This window comes from Pteropus alecto, unplaced genomic scaffold (assembly GCF_000325575.1).
Source record: "Pteropus alecto unplaced genomic scaffold, ASM32557v1 scaffold189, whole genome shotgun sequence".
Lineage (NCBI taxonomy): Eukaryota > Metazoa > Chordata > Mammalia > Chiroptera > Pteropodidae > Pteropus > Pteropus alecto.
Genome location: NW_006442117.1, coordinates 1,281,063 through 1,283,770, shown reverse-complemented (window position 1 = coordinate 1,283,770; position 2,708 = coordinate 1,281,063). Strand labels below are relative to the sequence as shown.

The 2,708-nt window shown below is 55.0% G+C and overlaps 1 protein-coding gene across 4 annotated transcripts in view; it reads right to left on the bottom strand.

Moving 5' to 3' along the window:
- NTPCR (nucleoside-triphosphatase, cancer-related) overlaps positions 1-2,708 on the bottom strand; it is a 14,881-nt gene that overhangs the window by 10,097 nt on the left and 2,076 nt on the right. The window contains exons 2-4 of one of the 4 annotated variants that reach the window (XM_025039075.1): positions 1,925-2,087; positions 1,363-1,459; positions 26-595 (exon numbers count right to left, since the gene is read on the bottom strand). In XM_025039075.1, the coding sequence (XP_024894843.1) occupies positions 518-595; positions 1,363-1,459; positions 1,925-2,087 (338 nt within the window). In that variant the 3' untranslated portion in view covers positions 26-517. The other 3 variants (XM_025039077.1, XM_025039074.1, XM_025039076.1) reach the window with 3 other exon arrangements.

Below are 2,708 nucleotides of genomic sequence, written 5' to 3'. Positions count from 1 at the left end.
AGAAATAAAGACAAGTACAGAACAGAAGAATATACTCGCGAATCAGATAGATCTCTTTCACAGACTAGTATCTAGAACTATCAAAGAAATCTTACAACTCAGAAATAAAAAGACAACTAAGCCAATTAAAACATGGGCAAGAGAAATGAACAGACATTTCTCTGAACATGTAGAAATGGCCAATAAGCACATGAAAAGATGCTCGGCATCACTAGCCATCAGGGAAATGCAAATCAAAACCACACTGTGATCCTGTTTCACACCAACTAGAGAGGGTAAAATCAAAAAGACAGATGATGACAGGTGTTGACGAGGATGTGGAAAAACTGGAACCCACATTCACTGCCGGGAGAAACATAAAATGGTGTAGCTGGTTTGGAAAACAGGCTGGTCATTCCTCAAAAAGTTCTGGATAGAATTCACATATGACCCAGCATTTCCACTTCTAGGTGGATACCAAGAGAACTGAAAACACGTCTCCCCAAAACCTTGCACACAAGTGTCAGGGCAGCATTCTTCACAAAAGCCCCAAAGTGGAAGCAATCCAAATGCCCATCCACCGATGAACAGGTAAGCGGTGTGTCCACGTGACGAGCTGTAAAAAGGAAGGAGGTTCTGATGCGCGCCCCGATACGGATGCGCCCCGAGAACAGCATGCTACGGGAAACGGGCTCGTCACAAAAGACCACGCGCTGGGTGACTCCCTGCTCAGAGAACGTCCAGAACGGGCACATCGACGGGCAGGGAAAGCAGGGCGGTGGCTGTCGGGGACTGAGGCGGGCGTGGGGGACGGGAATGAGGAAGCAGTGCTGACGGGTATGTTTCTCTGGGGGAGACGAAAATGCTCTAAAATCGGAGGATGACGACTGGGAGCGCGATCCCGTGAATATACCGCAAAAACGGAATTCTACAGTTTAAATGGGTGAACTGTATGGTATGCGAATTATAACTCAATAAGCTGTTTTTAAAAACTAACAGGTGATGCACTGATGTTTTAGGTGCTTACCATTATGTTCACATAATGACGTTTCCCTAAATACGTACTTGCTGTGTTGTGGAAACTGGATCGAGATATAAACGAGGGGAAAGAACAGGAAGACTTATCTTTGGGGACGTGGGTAGCTGGGCAGCGATATTTAAGCCACATGTGCTGAATTTACGTGACGAGGAAGTCACCTGTAGCTCAGAGTGCCAGCAAACTGCGCTGCGTATCCTTGTTAAGGCTCCGTCACTCGCAGACTCCTAAACTCTAAGATGCAAACCCGACCTCCCCTTCAAAGCAAAGGCTGCTCCGCCGCAGGCCAGCTGTTCCCACGCCGCACCGAGGACGGGTGGGCTCAGCGGCAGAAGCCACACACTCACGTCGCTCAACGCCGGAAGCGCCAGCTGCTCGAAGGACGTCAGATCCACCACGTACTGGCCCACGCGGCAGCCCCGTCCTCCCGGCGGAGGCTCCGGCCTGGGGGAGAAGACGGTGAGGCTCGCTCAAGGGCCCCGCGCCGGTTTCTGGGTTCCGGCCGCCCCCACTGAACCCCTGGCTAAGCCGCCCGTGAAACCACCCGCGCAGGTGCGAAGCTGAACCGGACCCACGCTCTCTCCTGTGCCCAGGGCGACCGCCTGGCGGTCACGTTGGCGGGGCCGACCCCGGAGCTCTGGGAGCTGGCGCCCCAACTATCTCTGAAAAGTGGCGAGAGACCCGGGGCTGCGACCCACGGAGACGGGCTCGTCGCTCAGCAGAATATGCTGAGTGAAACACGAGACTTTTCTACTGTTCTGCACGTGACGGTTTCGATCTCCCTTTTCCTTCCCTGAGAAACCCACGAGGCCCAGGCCCCTCAGGACAGAAGGGACCACGCAGCTGGACCACGCGGCTCGACCCCGCGCCCAGGGCGAGCGGGACCCCGCAGAAGTGAAAGCTCAGTACCCAACTCGAGATAAAGGTCCCCGCAGGCCGGACAGGGTGACGACGTCGAATCCTATTCTTCTTCCGCCCTGTCTGACCTCTTCCGTGTAAAATCCAGCGACGGGCACGCCAGAGGACTGGAGAGCCGCGCTGGCTTTCTGGATCAGTGTGGTTTTTCCAACGCCTGAAAAAGGAAGAAGCCCGTGAGGAAGCTGTCCCCTGCGAGGGCCGCACGGCGCCCGCAACTCCAACAGCGGCCACCGCAGCCACCGTGGGAGAGACGGCTGCGGGTGGGCCTGATGGACAGTCACCTCGCTTGGTATCCCGATGCTCCAGCTGTGGCGACTTTTAATTCCGAGCAGAAAGGAGCATTGTGAAAACATAAGTGGTGCCTTAAAGTTTCTTTTAAAGTCTGAAACATTCTTAGTTGTGTCACATACACGGTCCCAGAGGCAGCTGAGTGGGATGCGGATGACAGCGGCAGTCACTGAGGGACAGAGCCCTGCGCAGTTCTCCGACGTGCGCCGGGGGCCCTCGTGCGCTGCTGTCACGTCCCTGACACCACTGTTTGTGTGAGATTTGGAGGAGGAAACCGTTAACGAAGAACGGATGTTTCATTTCGAGGACGCTTACAAGGGTTCTTGGGGAGCCCTGAAGACTGTGTGGGTAGCCACGGCAGTACAGCCGACCCGTGAACCGGGCAGGGGTTGAGGTGCTTGCCCAGTTCTGTCCCTCAGTGACTACTGCTTCAGGAAAGTCCCCGAAGCTCCTGTTCCATGCGGACAGGTGGCAGGGGGAAGGGGGG